This window comes from Phyllobates terribilis, unplaced genomic scaffold (genome assembly GCF_046119375.1).
Source record: "Phyllobates terribilis strain yellow unplaced genomic scaffold, ASM4611937v1 Scaffold_9__5_contigs__length_417890890, whole genome shotgun sequence".
In the NCBI taxonomy this organism is placed as follows: domain Eukaryota; kingdom Metazoa; phylum Chordata; class Amphibia; order Anura; family Dendrobatidae; genus Phyllobates; species Phyllobates terribilis.
The window spans coordinates 390,795,377-390,819,361 of record NW_027362769.1 but is presented as its reverse complement, the minus strand read 5'-3'; the positions used below and the strand labels follow the sequence as shown (position 1 = coordinate 390,819,361).

General features: G+C 46.2%; 2 protein-coding genes across 2 annotated transcripts; one reads left to right on the top strand and one right to left on the bottom strand.

Moving 5' to 3' along the window:
• Positions 1-1,158: 1,158 nt before the first annotated feature.
• On the bottom strand, positions 1,159-6,445 carry SPNS1 (SPNS lysolipid transporter 1, lysophospholipid). The gene is made up of 13 exons (XM_073648687.1): positions 6,291-6,445; positions 5,473-5,732; positions 4,721-4,786; positions 4,351-4,487; positions 3,837-3,988; positions 3,689-3,758; positions 3,461-3,603; positions 3,240-3,383; positions 2,714-2,903; positions 2,573-2,638; positions 2,401-2,499; positions 2,021-2,192; positions 1,159-1,651 (listed from the first exon to the last, which is right to left on the bottom strand). Exons 2-13 carry the CDS (start codon positions 5,705-5,707, stop codon positions 1,557-1,559), a joined length of 1,569 nt encoding a protein of 522 aa, XP_073504788.1. The 5' UTR covers positions 5,708-5,732; positions 6,291-6,445; the 3' UTR covers positions 1,159-1,556.
• Positions 6,446-21,017: 14,572 nt separating this feature from the next.
• LOC141162510 (arylamine N-acetyltransferase, pineal gland isozyme NAT-3-like) lies at positions 21,018-22,775 on the top strand. Its single transcript, XM_073648686.1, has 2 exons — positions 21,018-21,557; positions 21,834-22,775. Exons 1-2 carry the CDS (start codon positions 21,057-21,059, stop codon positions 22,650-22,652), a joined length of 1,320 nt encoding a protein of 439 aa, XP_073504787.1. The 5' UTR covers positions 21,018-21,056; the 3' UTR covers positions 22,653-22,775.
• The last annotated feature ends 1,210 nt before the right edge of the window (positions 22,776-23,985 follow it).

Genomic DNA, 23,985 nt, shown 5'->3' with positions numbered 1-23,985 from the left:
CTGATCCAAAGCGATATGACTTTTGCTCCTGTAGAGAATATAACTAGTTCTGCACTAAAAAAAAAAAAAAAATACCTATAGGATGGTGGTAAATGGCTGATTATGAGGTTTCACTTGGCCTATGAACACGGACTAAGATTCCCACGCCCCGGTCCAGCAGCCACCATCTTAATCTGTGGCCAGGAGTCGCGAAAACTGCCTCTTACCTGACATCTGCGGCACTTTTTCTGATTAGTTGGCCTCGCACAACATCATGTACAGGTCACGCTGCAACGACAATATAGGGCCAGCTGGCTAATCCAAAGAAAAGCCACAAAGATGCCAACAGGGAAGAGCTAAATCAAATTGGGAGAGACAAAAAAAAGCGCAAAGAGGATCTTGTCTGATAACCAAGTGGTATAAAATAGTGTGGTACGTTCACCAGATGGGGGTTGTGACAGTCACAAACAGGTAAGGGCTGCTGCAGGATCAGCACTGGGATACGATGGTTCAGAGTCTGCACTACCCACAGTACAAAGGTGGTAGCGTGAATGTGGTTTATTATGTCAACACGTTTCAAGGTCTTCAAACCTCTTCATCAGGACCAAATCACAATGACAACATTGTAATGATAACATTATCATTGTGGTTTTTTCCTGATTATCATTACAATGTCGTCATTGTGATTTGGTCCTGATGAAGAGGTTTGAAGACCTTGAAACGCGTTGACATAATAAACCACATTCACGCTTCACCTTTGATCCTTGGGCAGCACGGACTCTGAACCACCGTATTCCTCATTTATTGCATCAGGTGAGAGATGGGTCTCCTGGTTCCAGAGATTAGTGTTAGGGTCAAAGACCAGGGTCATGCTAATTCACACCAACTCTACAAATAAAGCACTGGTATGATATCCGGAGCCAGGGACGGGGCTAATATTAACTTAAAAGACGCTGACACTTGGCCTTTTTAAGTCTAAACATATCAAACTCAGGAGCCACGAATACATTACCGAGAACTAAAACGTTCTAAAGATGAAAACTAGAGACCTGAGATCTCGGAAGAAAGAACACTGAGTCTTGTGTAAACTACCCACCAGTACCATCTTCCTCCATGTCTCTCCCGCAACCCCCTTGGGACCCCATTCTTGTTATTATGGGTTCGGGATGACGGTTGGCGTTTTGTTCTTAACAAATATCTGTATTTTCCATTAAAAAGTTTAAACATTTCACATTCTTAAAACAAAAAAATAAAAAAGTGAATGCAAAATCCATAATTAAATAGGAAGAACCATAAAATCTGGAGTAGGTTCTGCGGTGAGCACGGCCGTCCGATACGCATAGACAACGGTGGTGCTGGATTACTAGTAGAGATGGCAAGGACATCAGCCGCTCTTCCTTCCTCCCGCACGCCGGGGGATCTCCATCATCAGTGACAGGCGACATACGAGACAAGATGACTCATATCGACTCCATATCCCGCCAGTAGCAGCCAGGGGCAATTTTGACCCCCTCCATCTCTGGTCCCAGGCAGGAATCTCTAGGCTCTGTCCCTCGTGACTCCCGGGCACCAGAGGTTCATACGAGAACGCTGGACACTGGCACTCTGGTGGATCCTCCACGTTTCGGAACCACGATTCTGTCTTCAATCCCGTCCGCCTCAGATACAATTCCTGGAAGTAAAGACCGTATCGGTGAGTGCTTTGTACCCATTATTAGTTTTATGTAAAGAACGTGAGATTTTTGACTGCAGCTCTGGTTGTGAGTGGAGTATTCATAATTCTGCTGCTTCTCTGCAAACTCTCAAAACTCTACTGTGGTGCATTGTGGGAGATGTAGTTAATTATAGGGTCTCCTAGTGCAGTAATGGGCAGTACCCACTGACTGGAGGGAGATGGAGCTCCGCATCCATGCAAAGTAAAGTAAGGAACACAAAGTAGTCGCCAAGACAGATGTGACCTATACATCCTGAGTAGTGTATAAACTAGGAGAGGAGGCCACCATGGAGGAGCTGCACAGGCCCGCATGTACACACAACGCACCTTCTGACACCATTTCCGCCTTTTTCCGATCCGTCTCGATGAAGAGGGCAGACGCCAAGAAGAAACCTCCTCCCAGGGCGCCCACGAACGAACACATCATGAGGGCGTACTCCAGGCTGCGGAACTTGAGAAGGGAGGTCTCCGGCAGTCCTTTGCTCATACGGTCCGATATCTGAGGGCAATACATAACGACACACTGAGGGTTATACTCCACCTGTGACCGGTGCCATCAATGCAATTAAAAAATGACACTGCAGCCAACTGGATGAACATGGCCACATTGGTGGGGACCACCACATTGTGACCTGTGCCCACCATTCTCCCCTCTAGCTTATAAAATCACAGTCATCCTGTCAGTAAAGTCCATGACTACGACTCACCACCCCGATGAGGTAGGGGCTCCCGGCATCGCCTAGCAGATGGGACACCATTATCTGCAAGGCCTCCGCTGTGGATCGTCTCGTGGGGATCACAACGTACTAAAAAGAAAGGATAAATATAATTTCAGCCATGATGGGGGTTTTCCTCTAGGAAGGATGATGGATCACTCACCAGCACCATGTCAGCCACTATGGCCCAATTTAAGGACAGCAAGGTCTCTCCGATGAAGATAAAAACCTGCGGAGGAAGAGATAAAAACACTGAGCAGCGTCCGGAAGGAGGCAGCACCGGAGATACAAAGAGGCTACTTACATAAGTGGCCACGAGACTGGAGTCTGCGAAAACCAAGGACAAGTACAGGAAAGGCGCGGAGCAGAGCATGCCACAGGCGCACACGATCGGGTCCGCGCGGGGGTTCACTTTTCGGTATCGTTTACTGATCTCCACTCCGGCTCCAACTCCCAAGATGCCGGTGACCACTGTGACCAGACCGAAGATCAAGCTGCACGGAGAAGCATCAGAAAGATCAGTGCGGGAGACCCCCGAGAAACACCGATGGGGACTGACCAGACTGAGGTCTACTCTTAAGATTTGGCCACAAAAGTCTACCTGCCCCCATCACAGGATCAACATGTACATCTGCCTCGGAGCAACGGGATCTGTACATTTTCCCCCACCCTCCCCCGAGGATCAATGGCTCCTGTCTACACAGATACAGACAGGATATATATTTCCACCTTATCACATCAGTGCGGAGTAGGTACCACCGAGGAACATCAGGAGAGGACTGTCAGCGGCTCCTGGTCACTACGCTGATCGCAGGCGAGGATCGATTTACCTGTCGTCGTAGTTATTCTGATGTGGCTCCGTCTTGTACAGAACTTCTCGTGCACGCATCAGGAACGTCGGAGCCCAGAGGGCGAGAGCGCCAGTTACAAAGGCCACCGTCGTGAAGCCAAAAGTAGTCAGCATGAAGCTCCGGCTACAGAGAGAAAGATACCCGAGGTGTAAGTGACAACCGGGGTAACAGTGCAGAGTCGCTACACGGGAAATACCTACTTCTTCAGCAGTGCCTTCACATCCGACAACCAGGGGGTCGTGGTCAGGGGTTTGTCGCTTTTCCTCTCCACGGCTCCTCTGGGCGGCTCCTTCACAAAGAATACGAGCAGCAGGACGGCGATGAGGCCCAGCCCCGGGGTGACCTGTCACAGAGAGGAGACGACATTGCAGGTTCTGGGGGTTATTCCATCCCCCAAGTATGCTGAATCCCGCCGGCCCCTCGCTCACCCGTAAAGCCCAGTGCCAGTCTTTATTGGCGGCGCTCGCCACCTTGGATCCAGCGATGTATCCGAGGCCGCTGTAATAGGCAGAGCATCAGTACAGAGCACCAAACCCTCAGCTGTACGAGTGCTGGAATCTCATACTGGACACTCACCAGCCGACTGGAATGGCAAAGTAGAAGACGGACAGCATGCGGGTGCGCTGGTCGGCCACAAACAGGTCGGCAATGATGGTGGGGGCGATGGTGGAGTAACTCGCCTCCCCGACTCCAACCAGTCCTCGTGTCAACAGGAAAAGGGGAAAGTGCTGGAGAAGAGATGGGAAAAGAAGAAAATCTGCCGGTAATTATACTGTGAGGACCAAGAAAACCGAACGATACGTATACATATACGCACACAATATCTATCTATCTATTGTATGTAAAGGTGCAATATAATGGGATTCTAAAAAAAAAAAATTAAGATAAATTAAGCTCAGCTGCAATACCGCACATCAACTGCAGTCAGGAGTGGAGCTGTTCTGGGAGAAAGCAGCCTTGTTTTTCTATTCTGTGACAGAACCCTCATAAGGGCTGATCCACCCTTTCAGGACCCCTGATTTAGATGGGGAGGGAGCGCCGGCAACAACAACCACCCGGGGAGGGAGCAGAGACAAGTGCAGGACATTACCTTATCGGGGATGAAGGAGCTGCACAGTGTGATGATTGACCAGAAGGAGATTCCTGTGCAAATAATATATTTTCTGTTCCACCGATCGCCGAGATATCCGAAGACCGGAGCCAGCACCATGTAGCTGCAGATAAACACTGGTGGGGGAGAGTGGAAGGGTCAGACTCCATGTAACGGGGGTGTAAATGATATCATCCCCTACTGACTACATCTACATCTACATCTACCCGCCAGGGATCCCTCCACCTGCTAGAGCATCAACCCCTTTTTTTGCTCTTACAGTCACATCTTATGTTGCCTGGAAACCATTCACAAGCAGGCTACCTGCTGACTGGTCTCGTTATAAACTTGATCCGACGCTGCCACTTACCGGTCTGTATCAGTCCGGAGGAGCCGTCCTTGATATGGAAAGCGTCCTCTAGGTCTGGGAGCACTCCTGCCAGAAATAAAGGGAAAGAACCATCATCAGCTCAGCTGGGGCCGGAGAGTCAGCGCAGTCCCCGGCTATTACTAGAGGGGGCATAAAGACCCGCACACGCCATCACAGAGCCCCTCTAACCGGATGCATAACCCGCTGCGTCCACAGTGATCTGGGGGTGAGGGATCCGGCACAGACCTCCTCCCTCCGCGGACAAATTCAGTTTTAGTTTTGTTCCTCTTCTCCTTCGGAGAGCCATAAAGACGGGCGAAATAACTTTATATATTCCATAGATTTGACGACACCAAATATATTCAGATTTTTCCTTTTTTTTTTTATTTATCTTATTGTACACTGATATTTGTTTTAGTCGGCTTAGTAAAAAAATAACCCACGGTAGAGTTTTTTTTTTTTTTTTTACTTTTGGAAAGTGCAGGGGCAAAGAGTATAAATGAGGCCAAAAATCGCTGAGTTGTTAGGGGGTTAGATATCGGGAACTGTTAAGTATCAGTATAAAGGTCCAAGGCTCCAGGTCAGGAGACTCCTGAGATTAGAGCGTTTACTCACTGTCATCCTGTAACCAGGAGGGTCCGCACCTGGTGCTGGGGGAGGAGCAGGTTTAGAAGCCCTCAGATACACAGGTTACAGGGGGCAGCCTCGTAAACCTGGCCTGCAAGAAATGATCTGCCCCCTCCCCCACCTACCGGCCACAGTGAAGCGATCCATGTAATTCAGCAGGTTGATGTAGAAGAGAATCCCCACGATGGCGACCGAGCGCCGGTAGGAGATTCCCGTCAGGGAGTGCACATCGCGGGTGTTGGGGTCGTCGTCCTCCTCATCCAGCACACGCGGAGGGGGCGCCGCGATGTTCACCTCATCCACGTCGTCCGCCTGAGTCAGGAACGGGGCGGTGTCAGCGAGGTCATGAGGGGTCATCATCGTGTTGGCCCCCGGACTGGAAACGCTGGACACAAAATAAAGTCGTCATTGTGAGAGGAAAACCGGAACATCTGGCTGTAGAGCGGCCCCCGAACTACAACCAGGGGGAGGGGATCACATCACCCCCATAAACCTGCAATCACAATCCTGTGTCTGTAGGGACCCCTCTATACATATACACTCCCCCTCTATACATATACACTCCCCCTCTATATACCCCTCTATACATATACACTCCCCCTCTATATACCCCTCTATACATATACACTCCCCCTCTATATACCCCTCTATACATATGCACTCCCCCTCTATATACACCTATCTATGCCCCCTATATACTACCTCTAAACCCCCCTATATGCATATACAGCCACCCTATATACATTTACACCCCCTCTACATATATGTACACCCCCTATATGTATGTACTCCCCCTCTATAGCCCCCTATATACATTTACACCCCCTATATATGTATGTAATCCCCCTCTATACGTGTACTCGGCTCCTGCCAGTATATTCCCCTCCCGGTGTAATAACAGTGTCCGGGGAGACTCGGGGCCCCAGATACCAGGAGCACTCACCGGCGCCGTCCTCCTCTGCCCAGCACTTATCCTTTCTGTGTCGCCATAGTGCGGCTACCAAGTCATATGACCGCAATTTCGATCACATGACTGAGACCGAGTATGCGTCTGACGTCACCACGCACCTACAGCAGCCGGGGAGAGGGGGGGTCAGTGTGACCACGTGATGCTGCGCAGATCCGTAAACGCTTGATAGCTGTAAATATCCAATCAGCGGCTTCAGTGACGCCCACGTGACTCTACAAATGCCTCCGCCTAGCTCCTGTTTTCCTCCAGCACAGAAGGCGGGGTCTGGGCGGTGACGTACGAAGAGGGGCGGAGTTATCTATAGTAGCTCAGACTGAAGCTGTTCCTGGCGACCAACAGGTGACATGTCATGCGCAGAAGAGCAGCAGTGAGTTAGTGACAAGAGACATGCGCAGAAGAGCAGCAGTGAGTTAGTGACAAGAGACATGCGCAGAAGAGCAGCAGTGAGTTAGTGACAAGAGACATGCGCAGAAGAGCAGCAGTGAGCCCCGCGGGCAGTGCTGTGATTCCACCACAGAAAAGTGGAAAAATATTTTAAGTGAGCGAAAGACGTAGAACTAAAAATATATCAATGTTATCAACGCCGTTACCATAGCGACCCAGCAGAAAAGCGTTTATAACGCATGATAAGTGCTGTAAATACTCATCCGGGACAACAAAGGATGGAGTTTAGGCTTTTTATCTCCAGTTCTTCCCTCAAACTATCGATAAAACACTTATAGGGGCCCCTAAAGGTATCAAGTGCCGCTCGAGAGCGTCATGTGGTCACGTCATAGGAAAAAGTAGCACCGGAGGTGAGTATAAGGGGATGTCTGAGCAGTGGACGACCCCTTTAAGCTATGTCGGACGGTCCATTGGCTTCTGGTCCAGGGACGTCTCTATTATATTGTTCTGTATCTTCATGATCCGTGATCGGTATCTAAGTACAGTCACCAAGTGCTATCGGAGGAGGTGGACACAGATGACGGGAGGGACCAGAGTCACGAAAATGTAGGAAGCGGGAACAAAAGAGGGTTATGTTGGAGAATTGAGGTGATGGGCCTGTCTAAAGAGATGTGGTTTTAGAGCACACTTAAAAATGTTGTGGCTAGGTATTAATCGGATTGTCTGGGGTACAGCATTCCAGAGAACTGGCGCAGCACAAGAGAAGTCTGGGAGACGGAGGTGCGAGATTCAGACTACAGAGGATGTTAGTCTTAGGTCAGTTGCAGAACGGAGGGCACGTGTAGGGCGATAGACAGAGATGAGAGAGAAGATATAAGGCGGTGCAGAACTGTGAAGAGCTTCGTGGGTGAGAGAGATGAGTTTGTATTGTATTCTGTAGCGGATGGGTAACCAGTGTAATGACTGGCACAGGGTGGAGGAATCGCTGTAGCAGCTGGATAGAAATACGACCCTGGTTGCCAGATTCAGGACGGATTGGAGAGGAGAAAATTTGGTAAGACCAATCAGAAGAGAGTTGCAAGTAGTCCAGATGATAGTGAATAAGAGCGACAGTAAGAGTTTCTCAAAGGTGAGAAAAGTTTCGAGATGTTTTTGACATGCAGGTGACACGAGCAAGTGATCGGACATAGGGAGTAAAGGAAAGATCTGTGTCAAATATAACCCCAAGACAGCGAGTGTACTGCTGGAGAGTAATGGTTGAATTATCCAAGGCAATTGCAATGTCAGGTATAGGTAGGTTAGTAGAGGGGAGAAACACAAGATCAGTTTTGGAGAGATTCAGTGTCAGCTAGAGAGAGGACGTGGTGTTAGAGACAGCCGACAGACAGTCACTGGTATTTTGTAGTAATGGGGAGTGATATCAGGAGAAGAGGTGTATAAATAGGTGTCATCAGCATAGAGATGGTACTGAAAACCAAATCTGATGATGGATTGTCCAATAGGGGTGGCCTATAGAGAGAAGAGGGAGCCTAGGACTGAGCCTTGAGGAACCCCGACAGGAAGAGGTGGGGGCCTAGGACTGAGCCTTGAAGAACCCCAACAGTAAGAAGAGGGAGCCTAGGACTGAGCATTGAGGGACCCCAACAGTAAGGTGAAGAGGAGGGAGCCTAGGACTGAACCCTGAAGAACCCCAACAGTAAAAGGAGGGGCCTAGGAGTGAGCATTGAAGAACCGCAACAGTAATAGGAGGGAGCCTAGGACTGAGCCTTGAAGAACCCCAACAGTAAGGGGAAGAGGAGGGAGCCTAGGACTGAGCCCTGAAGAACCCCAACAGTAAAAGGAAGGGCGTAGGACTGAGCCTTGAAGAACCCCAACAGTAAGAGGAGGAGGCCTAGGACTGAACCCTGAGAAACCCCAACAGTAAGAGGAGGGGGCCTAGGACTGAACTCTGAGAAACCCCAACAGTAAGGGAAAGAGGAGGGGGCTTAGGCCTGAACCCTGAGGAACCGCAACAGGGGAAAAAGAATGGAGCCTTGGACTGGCGTCTTCAGCTGCTCAGACTCCTTTCAGATGATTAAAATATTGTCAGTGTAACGTTGATAGGCAAGAGGCCTGATAGGATAAGAGGACAGAAAGTCACCTTCCAGCTTGGCCATGAAAAGATTTGCATGTTGTTGAGCCATGTTACTTCCCATCTGTACCATCTCCTGTAAATATGTGTTGTCAAATGAAAAATAATTATGGGTGAAGATGAGTTTTGTAAGTTTCACCACAGAATCAGCATCAATTCCTGTATTTTCCATGAAGATTTTTCAGGCATTTAATCCATCCTGGTGTGAGATTAATATTAGAGTACAAAGATTCCACATCCATGGTGGCCAGGATGGTTTCTTCTGATCGAGGACTTATTGCTGCTAGTTTATTCAATAGGTCAGTTGTGTCCTAAATGTAGCTGGGTGTATCCTTTACCAGGGGTCTAAGAACACCCTCTTTGTGGATTTTGGGAAGTTGATTGTCCCTATTGTTGGACTCCCTGGTATCAGGTCATCTGCTCTTTTGGAGTTGTCAGATAGCTGATAGCTGTTTAGTTCCTTGTAGAAGTCCTGTGTAGGGTCAGACTCAATTTTGTGTAGTAGCTTGTGTCCATAAGTTGTCTGCTTACTTTTGTTGTGTAGTCTGGTGTGTGCATCATTATTATTATAAGTCCAGGTGGAGATGGAACTGTCTTCCACAACTTCACTTTTGTAGAAGAGTTTGACTGTTTCTCACCCAGTTTTAAGATAGAGCTACAGTAAATAAAGTGCAGTCCTGTAGGAAAACCTGTTAAAGGCTACAAAAGACTTGAGACTGGGGTGTAGGTTCACCTTCCAGCAGGACAACGACCCTAAACATCCTGCCAGAGCTACAATGGATGGTGCAAAGAAGAAGGGAAAAAATGTCACCTGGGAGCTGGGAGAGACAGACCCCAAAAGACTGCTGCAGTAACTACAGAGAAAGGTGGTCCTACAAAGTACTGACTCAGGGGCTGAATACAAATGCACCTCAAAATTCTCAGATCTATACTTGTAAAATTATTAGAAAACCCTTTATCATTTCCTTTACACATCACAAATATTTGTACCTAGTGTTGGTATCACATAAAATCCCAATAAAACACATTTAAGTTTGTGGGTGTAGCTTGAAAAAAATGTGCAAAAGTTCACAAGGTATGAAGACTTTTTTCAAAGCACTGTATATCCTCCCATCGAAGGAGAGAAGGACCTAATTGTAAAAAATGCTGAGAGCAAAGTCTATCCCTGCTTAGACACATTTCTCTTGTAGCACCAGGATGCATTATATGTGAAGTTAGGAAGGGGCTTGGTAGGAAAACAGTGATCATGTACAGTGGTGTGAAAAAGTGTTTGCCCCCTTCCTGATTTCTTATTCTTTTGCATGTTTGTCACTTAAATGTTTCAGATCACAAAACAAATTTAAATATTAGACAAAGATAACACAAGTAACCACAAAATGCAATTTATAAATGAAAGTCTTTATTATTAAGGGAAAAAGAAATCCAAACCTACAGGGCCCTGTGTGAAAAAGTGATTGCCCCCTACCCAGGGGCGGACACAGACTGTAGTGGGCCCCTGTGCAAGAAATTTTGGGGGGCCCCCCCTGCCCTTCATAAGGCAACAAAGTTATGTAAACATAACCCCCCATGTGCATCTCTCACCCCCCCATGTGCAGCTCTCATCCCACCCATGTGCAGCTCTCACCCCCCGTGCATCTCTCATCCCCCCCATGTGCATCTCCCATCCCCCCATGTGCATCTCTCATCCCCCCCATGTGCATCTCTCATCCCCCCCATGTGCATCTCTCATCCCCCCCATGTGCATCTCTCACCCCCCCATGTGCATCTCTCACCCCCCCATGTGCATCTCTCACCCCCCCATGTGCATCTCTCACCCCCCATGTGCATCTCTCACCCCCCCATGTGCATCTCTCACCCCCCCATGTGCATCTCTCACCCCCACCATGTGCATCTCTCATCCCCCCCGTGCATCTCTGATTCCCCCCACTCCTAGTTAATTAATTGTATTTAAAAAAAATAAAACTTGTTATACTTACCCCCATGCAATCCCTGCAGAATCCTGGCGCTCGTCCACGTCGCTGCCACCAGGTTCTCCTGACGTTCGGCCATGTGACGGCGCCACATACATAGCCATCAGCTTTTGTTTTGGCCAAAAGATTTTTAAAGCCGCCACCACGATAAGGTAGACTCTTCTGGGCGGGCCCTACTCTAACCTATTAAAATTTTCTTAAAATATCCAATACTCTTTTTAGATATATTTTTATTTAGTTTTCTTTAAGGGAATGTGTCATATACATTTTTTTTTTAAATGACCAATAATACCACATACAGGGAATACCGCCACACCATGACCAGACCACATATTACCACAACATAGTGACTGAATAATACCACACAGAAGGGAGAAAAACTGCCACACCATGACCAGACCACATATTACCACTAAATTACGAATATTACCACCACATTACTAATATTACCATAAGTGTCATTATACACGGGAGCTCTATACATGGTATGTATAACGTAAGTGTCCAGGTAATCTAGTGATCACCAGTGAAATTATACACAGGAGCTCTGTATATAGTGTCAGTGTACAGGTAATACAGTGATCACCAGTGAAATTATACACAGGAGCTCTGTATATAGTGTACAGGTAATACAGTGATCATCAGTGACATTATACACAGGAGCTCTGTATATAGTGTCAGTGTACAGGTAATACAGTGATCACCAGTGACATTATACACAGGAGCTCTGTATATAGTGTCAGTGTACAGGTAATACAGTGATCACCAGTGACATTATACACAGTGTACATGTAATAGACTGACTCACCGGTGACGTCTCTAGGTGAAGTCCTTCATCTTCGCTTTTCTCCTTCATCCAGCACAGACCGCCATCACGTCTTCCAGCCAGGACTCGTCTCTGCATAAAATAACACAGTTATCTAGAGCACATTCCCCAACTTCTACATTACGCAGCTGAATACAGACGTGCATCCACCATCAATATATGGTTAGTTATTATGCAACCTACCATTCCAAATATAAATTGTAATCCACCACTGTGCCCCCATTAACTGTAAATAGGCACTTAATATATAATTTAATTAGAACCTCTACTCTTTCCGCCAATTTGTTACCAGTCACACTCCTGCATCCGCAACGCCCCCTACTCTATACTTCCTGCTCCCCGCATTCAATATTTACATGCACCCCCTGCCCCAATTCATTATATCATGTCCGTGCTCTCCCCACCCCATCATCATTTATCATTTACTCTCCCCCACCCCACATTCGTTATGTGCAGCTCATTATCCCCCTACTCCCAATTCCCCCATGTGCAGCTCTCAAACCCCCCCATGTGCAGCTCACATCCCCCCCCATGTGCACATCTCTCACCCCCTCCCCCACATGTGCCCCTCTCTCATCCCCCTCCCCCACATGTGCCCCTCTCGTCCCCCTCCCCCACATGTGCCCCTCTCTCATCCCCCTCCCCCACATGTGCCCCTCCCTCATCCCCCTCCACATGTGCACCTCTCTCATCCCCCTCCACCACATGTGCACCTCTCTCATCCCCCCCCACATACATGTGCATCTCCCATCCCCCCCACCACATGTGCATCTCCCATCTCCCCCCACACACACATGTGCATCTCCCATCTCCCCCCCACACACATGTGCATCTCCCATCTCCCCCCCACACACATGTGCATCTCCCATCTCCCCCCCACACACATGTGCATCTCCCATCTCCCCCCCCACACACATGTGCATCTCCCATCTCCCCCCCACACACATGTGCATCTCCCATCTCCCCCCCCACACATGTGCATCTCCCATCTCCCCCCACACACACATGTGCATCTCCCATCTCCCCCCCACACACATGTGCATCTCCCATCTCCCCCCCCACACACATGTGCATCTCCCATCCCCCCCCCACACACACACATGTGCATCTCCCATCTCCCCCCCACACACACACACACACACACATGTTCATCTCCCATCTCTCCACTCCTAGTTAATTGTATTTTAAAAAAAATAAAACTTGTTATACTTACCCCCATGCGATCCCTGCAGAATCCTGGCGCTCGTCCAAATCACTGACAGCAGGTTCTCCTGACTTCCGGCCATGTGACGGCACCGTCACATGACCGGAAGTCAGGGGAATCATGAAGGCGCTGCTGCAACAGCGCAGCTCAGCGCTGAAATGTCCCGGATCCGGCGCATAGCATGGGGCCGGGGGCCCCATGAGGAGAGAGACGCACAAGAGGGGGGCCCCCGAGGGGGCCCCTACCGGCCGGGCCCCATACTGGAGTCAGGGCAGTCATGCCCTGATGGCGGCCCTGCTGGAGGCTGGAGGGGCCCCCTCTCCCTCGGGGCCCCCGTTCAATGAACCGGCTGCACGGGCGGTAGTTCCGCCCCTGCCCCTACCCCCTTAAAACATAAATTAACTGTGGTTTATCACATCTTTAGGAAGCTGAGTTTAATTTTCCTAGCCACACACAGGCCTGATTACTGCCACACCTGTTCTCAATCAAGAAATCCCTTAAATAGGTCCTGCCTGACAAAGTGAAATACACTAAAAGATCTTCAAAAGCTAAACATCATGCTGCTATCCAAAAAAAACCTCAAAAACGAATGAGAAACAAAGTAATTGAGAACTATCAGTCTGGAAAAGATGACAAAGCCATTTCTAAAGCTTTGGGACTCCAGCGAACCACAGTGATAGCCATTATTCACAAATTGTGAAAACATGGAACAGTGGTGAACCTTCCCAGGAGTGGCCGGCTGACCAAAATTACCCCAAGAGCGCAGCGACGACTCATCCAAGAGGTCACAAAAAAAACCACAACAACATCCAAAGAAGTGCAGGCCTCACTTGCCTCAGTCAGTTTTTCATGACTCCACCATAAGAAAGAGACTGGGCAAAAATGGCATGAATGGCAGAGTTCCAAGACGAAAACCACTGCTGAGCAAAATTAACATAAAAACTCGTCTCAGTTTTACCAGAAAACATGTTGATGATAGTCAAGACTTTTGAGAGAATACACTGTGCACTGTCGAGACAAAAGTTGAACTTTTTGGAAGGTGTATGTCCCATTACATCTGGCACAGAAGTAACACAGCATTTCAGAAAAGAAACATCATACCAACAGTAAAATATGGTGGTGGTAGTGTGATGGCCTGGGGATGTTTTGCTGCTTCAGGACCTGGAAGACTTGCTGAGATAAATGGAACCATGAATTCTGCTGTCTACCAAAAAATTCTGAAGGATAATGTTCGGCCATCTGTTCGTGACCTCAAGCTGAAGAGCACTTGAGTTTTGCAGCAGGACAATGATCCAAAAACACACTAGCAAGTCTACCTCTGGATGGCTTAAGAAAAACAAAATGAAGACTTTGGAGTGAACTATTCAAAGTCCTGACCTTAATCCGATTGAGATGCTGTGGCATGGCCTTAAAAAGGTGGTTCATGGTGGAAACCCTCCAATGTGGCAGAATTATGAGGAAGGAAGAAGGAAGGAAGAAGAAGAGTAAGCCAAAATTCCTCCAGAGCATTGTAAAAGACTCATTGCCAGTTATCGCAAACGCTTGATTGCAGTTGTTGCTGCTAAGAGCCCAACCAGTTCTTAGGTTTGGGGGCAATCACTTTTTCATACAGGACCCTATAGGTTTGGATTTCTTTTATCATTAATAATAAAGACCTTTATTTAAAAACTGCATTTCATGGTTACCTGTGTTATATTTGTCTAATATTTACATTTGTTTTGTGATCTGAAACATTTAAGTGACAAACATGCATAAGAATAAGAAATCAGGAAGGGGGAAAATAATTTTTCACACCACTGTAGCAGCTCAATAACCGTCTAGTAGAAAACGTCCTACTATAAACTTGCTCTGATCTTTATCTGCACATGTGAACTCTGTACTGTACATGTGGAAGTCATAGGACTACTCTTCACCCACAAGTTTCCACATCCTGCAGGAACTTTTGAAGGTGGGTGATCTGGGACACATGGGGACTTCTGTACAGCTACAACACAGCTTGTATCCCACCGTCGGGCATATATACACAGGGGTGGACATATCATTGGTACAATCTGTGCGACCGCACAGGGACAGATAGGGATCACATTTCTACCTTCAAAGCAGGTGAAATTTTGCATTTTTAGGAGCTCTTGGGCTGCAAAGGGCCCTTATATTGTTCTTGCATGTGGGCCCTTTTCTGTCTGTGTCCGCCAGTGTATATACAGCTACGACATCACTTGTATCCCACCCTCGGGCATATATATAGCTGTGACGCAACTCCGCTCTGTAGTAATGTAGCTGAAAGATAGAAATCGGCAAAGCAGGAAGGAGAGGAACAGATCAGGAAACCTGACTAACCGGGAGTTCTGGGGACACAAGATAACTCATGTAAGATAATATCTACTGGTATATGCAGGAGCCTAGACTCACATATATACATGTATAAAGTCATACTGCCCATGTTAAAAGGGGAAAAATATATTAAACAAAAGCTTTATTAAAATACTCTGGACTAACGGTGTCGGACTGGGGTGTCAAGGGCCCACCAGTAACCAACTCCAGGGCCGCACTTTTCAGCTACATGCAAATGTGACATTATCCTCAATCACAAATGTATATAACAATGAACTGGGCAGATTCTTAGATAAATAAGATGCCTCCTTTGTCCATAGAATAGTAATTACGGCACTCCTGTGGATGGTGCCCGAGTAGGATCCTATCCCATGTAAATCTTGTAGAAAACTTGGCAGTCAGGTAAATGTTGGAAGAAGATAATTTTATTGTGTGCAGGCAATCCAAAATAAAGAAGACGTTTCGGTCATATAATGACCTTCATTAGTCAAGAATGGCGTCCACTCACTGCCGCAGCACATGCTGCTTATCCAGAGCATTCGTTATTGCCTGTATCCTTGTGCATACTGCAATCTGTCTGACTGATGAAGGTCATTATATGACCGAAATGTCTTCTTTATTTTGAATTGCCTGCAACAATAAAATTATCTTCTTCCAATATTTACCTAAGTGCCAAGTCTTCTACAAGATTTGTCTGCTCATATTATTATTTATTATTATAGCGCCATTTATTCCATGGAGCTTTACATGTGAAAGGGGTATACATAGCACAAACAATTACAATAATTTGAACAATACAAGTCGCTGACTGATACAGGAGGAGAGAGGACCCTGCTCGTGAGGGCTCACAATCTACAAGGGATGGGTGAAGATATAGTAGGTGAGGGTAGAGCTGGTTGTGCAGCGGTATGGTGGAATGGTGGTTACTGCAGGTTGTAGGCTTGTCGGAAGAGGTGGGTCTTCAGGTTCCTTTTGGACGTTTGCACGGTAGGCGAGAGTCTGATGTGTTGGGGTGGAGAGTTCCAGAGTTGGGGTGATTGTGGGAAGAGGAGATGAGAGGGGAGTAGAGAAGGAGATCTTGTGAGGATTGGAGGTTGCGTGCGGGTATGTACCGGGAGACTAGGTCACAGATGTATGAAGGAGACAGGTTGTGCATGGCTTTGTATGTCATGGTTAGGGTTTTGAACTGGAGTCTCTGGGTAATGGGGAGCTAGTGAAGGGATTGACAGAGAGGAAAGGTCGGGGAATAGCGGGGGGACAGGTGGACTAGTCGGGCAGCAGAATTTAGGATAGATTGGAGGGGTGCAAGAGTGTTGGAAGGGAGGCCACAGAGCTGGAGGATGCAGTACTCGAGGCGGGAGATGATGAGGGCGTGCACTAGTGTTTTTTTAGATTAGTGGTTGAGGAATGTTTGGATCCGGGAGATATTTTTGAGTTGGAGTTGGCAGGAAGTGGAAAGGGCTTGGATATGTGGTTTGAAGGTGAGATCAGAGTCCAGGGTTACCCCGAGGCAGCGAGCTTGCGGGACTGGGGAGAGTGGGCAGCCATTGACTATGATGGATAGGTCAGGTGGGGGGGTTGAGTGACATGGGGGAAAGATGATGAATTCAGTTTTATCCATGTTAAGTTTTAGAAATCTGGCAGAGAAGGATGAAATAGCAGACATACATTGTGGGATTCTGGTTAGTAGGGAGGAGATATGGGGTCCAGAGAGGTAGATCTGTGTGTCATCAGCATAGAGGTGATACTGAAAGCCATGGGACTCTATGAGCCTGTCCCAGGCTGAAGTTGTAGATGTAGATGGAGAAGAGGAGGGGTCATAGGACTGAACCTTGGGGGACACTGACAGATAGGGGGCGAGATGAGGAGGTGATGTGTGAGTGGGAGACACTGAATGTCTGGTCTGTTAGGTATGAAGAGATCCAAGATAGGGCCAAGTCTGTGATGCCGAGAGATGAGAGAGTCTGTAGTAATAGGGAATGATCCACTGTGTCAAACGCAGATGACAGATCCGGGAGGAAGAGGACAGAGTAGTGTCTCTTAGATTTGGCAGTTAGTACTTCGTTGGAGACTTTAGTCACGGCAGTTTCAGTGGAGTGATGCGGTCGGAAGCCAGATTGCTAGAGGTCAAAGAGGGAGCAGGAGGAAAAGTGGGAAGACAGTTCACAATGGACGTGCTGTTCCAGTAGTTTTGAGCCATAGTGGAGAAGTGATATGGGGTGATAGCTAGTCAGGGAGGTTGGGTCAAGGGAGGGCTTTTTGAGGATAGGTGTGATCGAGGCATGTTTTAAGCATGAGGGGAAGACACCGGTTGTTAGTGTCAGGTTGAAAAGGTGGGTTATGGTTGGAATGAAGATTGTGGTGAGGCTAGAGATGAGGTGGGACGGGATTGGGTCAAGTTCACAGGTGGTGAGGTGTGATTTAGAGAGTAGAGAGGAAACTTCATTGTCCATAATGGTGGAGAAACTGGTTTTGGAGGAGGAGGGTTGAGTAAATATGAGGAGGGGCTGTAGGGACTTTAGACAAAAGCTTTGTCTGATGGTGTCAATCTTCTGCTTGAAGAATGAGGCAAAGTCTAAGGCTGAGATGAGAGGAGAGGGAGGAGGTGCTGGGGGATGAAGGAGAGAATTGAAAGTGTTGAATAGCTGTTTAGGGCTGTGAGACAGAAAGGATATGAGAGATGAGAAGTAAGTTGGTTTTGCTGCAGTAAGTGGATCTGAAAGAAGTGAGGGACTGTTTGAATGCGATGAAGTGCTCATTGGAGTGGGACCTTTTCCATCTCCGCTCAGCAACCCTGGAGGCCCTTCACAGTTCTTTAGTCAGGTTGGTGTGCCAGGGTTGTCTGTTGAGTGTGCGAGCTTTGGTATGTGTGAGAGAGCGACTGAATTGAGAGCTGCACGTGTTGTGGTGTCTATAAGTGGCAGCAGCATCTGTATTGTGTAAGGAACTTATGTCTGTGAGAGGGAGGAGGGATTCAGAGAGTGAGTGTAGGTCAAGGTGTTTGATATTTCTGCGAGGGTGTGCAAGTTTGTGGAGTGGGGATTGTGCACCTGGAGAGGAGAGGGAAGAGAATGTAAGTAGTTTGTGGTCAGACAGGGGGAGAGGAGAGTTAGAGAAGTTAGATAGGTGACTCAGGCGAGTGAAGATGAGGTCCAGTGTGTGGCCATCTTTGAGAGTGGGGGCAGAAGACCATTGAGCAAGACCGAAGGAGGAAATGAGGGACAGAATCTTAGAGACAGATGGGTGGGACGTGTCAATGGTGATGTTGAAGTCACCCATGATGATAGTGGGGATGTCAGCGAAAAGGAAATGAAGTAGCCAGGTGGTGAAGTGGTCGAAGAAAGTGGTGGCTGGCCCTTTGGTGGGGGCGGTAAATGATGGCTAGTTGGAGGTTGGAGGAGGAATACAAGCACATAGAATGCTCCTCAAAAAAGGGGAGAGCAATGGAGGGTGGCAGGGGATATGGGTGAAGGAGCAGTTATCTGACAGGAGAAAACCTACTCCTCCACCATGTTTGCCATTGGAGTGGGGTGTGTGAGAAAGATGGAATCCACCATACGAAAGTGTAGCTGGAGAGGCCGTGTCAGAGGGGGTGAGCCAGGTTTCAGTGATGGCGAGGAAGGAAAGTTTGTTAGTGATGAAAAAATCATGGATGTAGGAGAGTTTGTTGCAGACGGACCAAGCGTTCCATAGAGCTCCTGTTAGTGGGACTGGGGAAGTGGGGGCTGGGGGCATGGATATAAGATATGAAAGGTTGCGAGAGTTTGTGACAGATCGTGGATAGGATGCGAAAATGAATGTGGGGATGTGTTGAGGAGGGCCAGGATTTGGAGAGATATCGCCGGCAGTCAGAAGGAGCAGGAAAAGTGTTAGCAGATGGGAGCAGGAGAGGCCATGAGGTGGCTGTCTGTGTTTGGAGACACAGGATCGTATGTTGAGGAATAGTTCTGAGGAGGAGGTGAGATGGATGGGGAGGATGGAGGGAGAGATGACCAGTTCATTTTAGGTGTAGGGATAAGGGGGGTTAGTAGAAAGTGGAGGATTATAGGGGAGGGAGTGAATACAAACAGAAACATTGTTTATTTTGACTGCGTATGCAGTTTTTCTTCAGTTCCCTTCAGGTTCAATTCAGGTCTAATTCTTCAATATATGTCACACTTGTGGTGGCTCACCAGTGGATTCTCCTGTACTTCTGTGGGCAAGTCCAAGCCTGTTAATAGTTATATTCTTGTACATCATGGCAGTAGTAGACTAGTTATATTCTTGTACATAGGGGCAGTATTATAGTATTTATATTCTTGTGCACAGGAACAGTATTATAGTAGTTATATTCTTTTACATAGGGGTAGTATTATAGTAGTTGTATTTTTGTACATAGGGGCAGTATTATATTAGTTATATTCTTGTACATAGGAGCAGTATTATAGTAGTTATATTCTTGTACATAGGGGCAATATTATACTAGTTATATTATTGTACATAAGGGGTAGTATTATAGTAGTTATATTCTTGTACATTGGGGGCAGTATTATAGCAGCTATATTTATTTTGCCTGCAATAGTAATAATTGTGTAGCTATATTATGTTACAGGACTCTTGCCACACAATGGAGTTATAGTTATATAGTAGTTATATTCCTGTACATAAGGGGTAGTATTATAGTAGTTATATTCTTGTACATAAGGGGTAGTATTATAGTAGTTATATTCTTGTACATAGAAGTATTTTAGCAGTTATATTCTTGTACATAGGAGCAGTATTATAGTAGTTATATTCTTGTACATAGGGGGCAGTATTATAGTAGTTATATTCTTGTACATAAGGGGTAGTATTATAGTAGTTATATTCTTGTACATAGAAGTATTTTAGCAGTTATATTCTTGTACATAGGAGCAGTATTATAGTAGTTATATTCTTGTACATAGGAGCAGTATTATTGTAGTTATATTCTTGTACATAGGAGCAGTATTATAGTAGTTATATTCTTGTACATAGGGGCAGTATTATAGTAGTTATATTCTTCTACATAGGAGCAGTATTATAGTAGTTATATTCTTGTACATAGGAGCAGTATTATAGTAGTTATATTCTTGTACATAGGGGCAGTATTATAGTAGTTATATTCTTGTACATAGGAGCAGTATTATAGTACTTATATTCTTGTACATAGGAGCACTATTATAGTAGTTATATTCTTGTACATAGGGAGCAGTATTATAGTAGTTATGTTTATTGTACATAGGGGCAGTATTATAGTAGTTATATTCTTGTATATAGGGAGCAGTATTATAGTAGTTATATTCTTGCACATAAGGCAATATTATAGTAGTTATATTCTTGTACATAGGAGCAGTATTATAGTAGTTATATTCTTGTACATAGGGGCAGTATTATAGTAGTTATATTCTTGTACATAGGAGCAATATTGTAGTAGTTATAATTTTGTACATAGGGGGCAGTATTATAGTAGTTATATTCTTGCACATTGGGGGCAGTATTATAGCCGCTATATTTATTTTGCCTGCAATAGTAATAATTGTGTAGCTATATTATGTTCCAGGACATTTGCCACACAATGGATCTGAATGCTTACTTCCAGAGGGTGAGTTTGACAAATTCTGGACATCCTTCTCTCTCAGCATTACGAGAATTACACCGCCACCATGTACACTCTGTACCGACAGAAAGTCTCAGCATACATAGTGGAGAAAAAATTATCCTGGACGTTTCATGGATATACAACAAAATTGTAGTTAGAGGACGAGGAGGTTTCTGTTATGAGAACAATGGTCTTTTCTTGTGGGTGCTCCAACAACTGGGCTACCAAACACAGGTGTTGTCATCAAGGGTAAGGAATAAAATAAGTGGCATTTACACTCCCCCATTTGGCCACATGATGTTGGTGGTTAACCTTGAGGGAAGAAGATGGATTTGTGATGTTGGTTTTGGGGAAGCATTTGTTGAGCCATTTCCACTGGAGGCCGGGTGGGAAGAGGAACAGGACAGTGGTGTGTATCGTTTACACGTAGAAGGAGATGAGTGGTACATGGAGAGGAAGGAAGAAAACAACTGGAGATGTCTTTACAAGTTCACCCTGGAGGAGAGGACATTTGAGGATTTCGGGGAAATGTGTGAATATCATCAGACGTCCCCCAGTTCTATATTTGTTCAAAAATCCTTATGTACTCTACAACTCCCACGTGGAAGACTAACTTACATAGGACACCGTCTTATCAGCACTGAGTATACCAAGGGCGGTGGAAGCGTTAAGACCACTCAACAACTTACTGACGAGGAGATCCCAGGTCTACTCAGAGATAAATTTGGGATTGTCCTGAGTGGAAAACTGATTCCCAAAGATGAAGATATTGTAATACCAAAGACACATCAACCAGTAAGGTTCATGATTGCTGACCTATTGCTAAAAATGACAGTAGTTATCTTGTAATACATGCCATGCATGGTCTTCTTCTGGCCATATTCCTGGTCATGAGTAACCAATCTTATAAAACAATGGTACTTCACATAGATTAAGAGATTGGCACCTAATCCATAATAGTGAAAACAATTTTAGAGTTTGGGGTTCATCATTTTCTCTTTTCATCTTCGACACTAGGGTTAATTTAGAAACACTGAACCAATTGATTAATCGATTGAATTTTTTTTCTAGGACTCCTCTTCTAAGCTGGACCTGAACACCTATCTCCAGAGAATTGGAATTGCAGATTACATGGCACTTTCCCAGACGCCATCACTTTCTAATTTACGGACTATTCACCGCCACCATGTGCTCTCTGTCCCCTTTGAAAGCCTCAGTATCCACAGTGGGGAGAAAATCGTTCTGGACGTTGGCTGGATTTATGAGAAGATTGTCCTGAGAAAGCGTGGAGGCTTCTGTTTCGAGAACAATGGTCTTTTCTTGTGGGTCTTGCAACAACTGGGTTACCAGCCACGAGTGTTATCAAGCAGCGTGAAGAACGAAATGACCGGTGTTTATGAACCTCCACTCTCACATATGATGATGATGGTGGAGCTTGAGGGAAGGAGATGGTTGTGTGATGTTGGTTTTGGGGATGGAATCATGGAACCATTTCCTCTGGAGGCCGGGTGGGAAGAGGAGCTGGACTGTGGTGTCTATCGGTTACAAGTAGATGAAGATGAGTGGTACATGCAGAGGAAGGAAGAAGAAGTCTGGAATAGTATCTACAAGTTCACACTCAAAGAGAGGACATTTGAGGATTTCCGAGAGCTATGTGAACATTACCAAACATCGCCTAGTTCATTCTTTGTTCAAAAATGCTTTTGTTCCCTACGGCTTCCAGGTGGACAACTGACATACATGGGTCACCGACTAATCAGTACCGAGTACACGAAAGGGGGTGGAAGTGTGAAGACCACACGACAACTCACTGAGGAGGAGATTCCAGCTCTACTCAGAGACAAATTTGGGATTGTCCTTAGTGGAAAACTAACACCAAAAGATGAATAGCCACTGATCAAAATGGATCTATTGTTATATGTCTACATGCACATATACAGTACAGACCAAAAGTTTGGGCACACCTCATTTAAAGATTTTTCTGTATTTTCATGACTATGAAAATTATACATTCACACTGAAGGCATCAAAACTATGAATTAACACTTGTGGAATTATATACTTAACAAAAAAGTGTGAAACAACAGAAAATATGTCTTATATTCTAGGTTCTTCAAAGTAGCCACCTTTTGCTTTGATGACTGCTTTGCACACTCTTGGCATTCTCTTGATGAGCTTCAAGAGGTAGTCACCGGAAATGGTTTTCACTTCACAGGTGTGCCCTGTCAGGTTTAATAAGTGGGATTTCTTGCCTTATAAATGGGGTTGGAACCATCAGTTGTATTGTGCAGAAGTCTGGTGGATACACAGCTGATAGTTCTACTGAATAGACTGTTAGAATTTGTATTATGGCAAGAAAAATGCTGTAAAGATAAACGAGTGGCCATCATTACTTTAAGAAATGAAGGTCAGTCAGTCCGAAAAATTGGGAAAACTTTGAAAGTGTCCCCAAGTGCAGTTGCAAAAACCATCAAGCGCTACAAGGAAACTGGCTCAGTTGAGGACCACCCCAGGAAAGGAAGACCAAGAGTCACCTCTGCTTCTGAGGATAAGTTTATCCGAGTCACCAGCCTCTGAAATCTCAGGTTAACAGCAGCTCAGATTAGAGACCAGGTCAATGCCACACAGAGTTCTAGCAGCAGACACATCTCTTCAACAACTGTTAAGAGAAGACTTTGTGCAGCAGGCCTTCATGGTAAAAAAGCTCCTAGGAAACCACTGTTAAGGACAGGCAACAAGCAGAAGAGACTTGTTTGGGCTAAAGAACACAAGGAATGGACATTAGACCAGTGGAAATCTGTGCTTTGGTCTGATGAGTCCAAATTTGAGATCTTTGGTTCCACTGTGTCTTTGTGCGATGCAGAAAAGGTGAACAGATGGACTCTACATGCCTGGTTCCCACCGTGAAGCATGGAGGAGGAGGTGTGATGGTGTGGGGGTGCTTTGCTGGTGACACTGTTGGGGATTTATTCAAAATTGAAGGCATACTGAACCAGCATGGCTACCACAGCATCTTGAAGCGGCATGCTATTCCATCCGGTTTGCGTTTAGTTGGACCACCATTTATTTTTCAACAAGCCATTGACCCCAAACACACCTCCAGGCTGTGTAAGGGCTATCTGACCAAGAAGGAGAGTGATGGGGTGCTACGCCAGATGACCTGGCCTCCACAGTCACTAGACCTGAACCCAATCGAGATGGTTTGGGGTGAGCTGGACCGCAG